General features: G+C 54.2%; 1 protein-coding gene across 1 annotated transcript; it reads right to left on the bottom strand.

Moving 5' to 3' along the window:
- Nucleotides 1–552: 552 nt before the first annotated feature.
- LOC136536738 (uncharacterized) lies at nucleotides 553–981 on the bottom strand. Its single transcript, XM_066528929.1, has one exon. It carries the CDS (start codon nucleotides 979–981, stop codon nucleotides 553–555), a length of 429 nt encoding a protein of 142 aa, XP_066385026.1.
- Nucleotides 982–1326: the final 345 nt, after the last annotated feature.

Below are 1326 nucleotides of genomic sequence, written 5' to 3'. Positions count from 1 at the left end.
TAGCATCTTAACCCGTCATCCATTTAGATGCTACCGCCTGGTTACGTCGGAACACATCGCCGCTCTGCGCACGGCCGCCATGGCCGCCATGGCACTCAAGCTCGCTGTTGCGACTAGTATAATCAACACACATTCTCCATTTCCCATTTTTCTTTTTCACAAGAACAGGATTAGCTAGCCAGTCGGAGTGGTATACCTCTTTGATGAATCCGGCTACCAGGAGTTTGGCGATCTCCTCGCCTATGGCCCTATGCCTCTCATCGTCAAAGTGATGCGGGTGTTGCTTGGCAGGCTTTGAGCCTAGAATGATGCGTAGTGCGTTCTCAGTGACCTCTCTTAGTATGCTCGGCATGGTAGAAGGTTTTCACACGAAGACATCACGATTGGCGCGTAGGAAGTCGATGAGCTCGCTTTCCTATTTGGCCAGGAGCTTGGTCCCGATCCGCACCGTCTTGGTCGGGTCAGTGAGGTCGATCCCCACCGCCTTGGTTTCCTTGGTTGGATGGAATGCACTTGAGGAGGCCGACTCATTGTAGTCAGGGACTGCTGGAGTCACTGAATTCCTGAGCTCCGAAGCTCGGCGGAGTTGATGACGGCGGTGGTGAGCTCGTAATGCTCACGGTCGCACGTGTAGGTGTGCGACAAGGTGCTACCTATGGTGATGATGCCATTTAGCCCTGGCATCTTTAGCTTGAGGTAGGTGTAGTTGGGGATCACCATGAACTTGGCGTAGCATGGCCGCCCCAAGATCGCGTGGTAGGACCCTAGAAAGTCCACCACCTCGAAGGTTAGGACCTCCGAGCAAAAGTTAGCATGGTCACCAAATGTGATAGACAGGTCGATCTGCCCGAGTGGGTATGCGTGTGTCCCTGGTGTCATGTCATGGAAGGGAGAGCTCACTGGGCGGAGCTCTAACTGGGGGATGTGCATGACGTCGAGGGTGTCGACATAGAGAATGTTGAGGCCGCTGTCTCCATCCATCAGCACCTTGGTGAGGCACTTCTTACGGATGATGGGGTCGACGATGAGCAGGTATCAACCCAGTTAGGCGATGTGGGAAGGATGGTCTCTCTGATCAAAAGTGATCGAGGAGCCCGACCATCTAAGGAAAGAGGGGATGGTCGACTCGGCGATGCATGCCTCTCTGTAGCGTACCTTATGCTAGCGTTTCAAGTGGATGGCATCGGATCCCCCAAAGATCATGAGGCATTCCTCAGGGTTGGTGAAGCCATCTTCATCCTTGCCTATCGCGCCTCCTTTCTTGGCCTCCTCCTCCTTGCCTTTCCTTTCCCTCGGCTTGGTGGCTTGCCATAGGAGCGCTTGAGG

The sequence above is a fragment of the Miscanthus floridulus genome, chromosome 2 (assembly GCF_019320115.1).
Source record: "Miscanthus floridulus cultivar M001 chromosome 2, ASM1932011v1, whole genome shotgun sequence".
Taxonomy (NCBI): domain Eukaryota; kingdom Viridiplantae; phylum Streptophyta; class Magnoliopsida; order Poales; family Poaceae; genus Miscanthus; species Miscanthus floridulus.
Note: the sequence above shows the minus strand (reverse complement) of the source record. Positions and strands in the feature narration are given on the sequence as shown.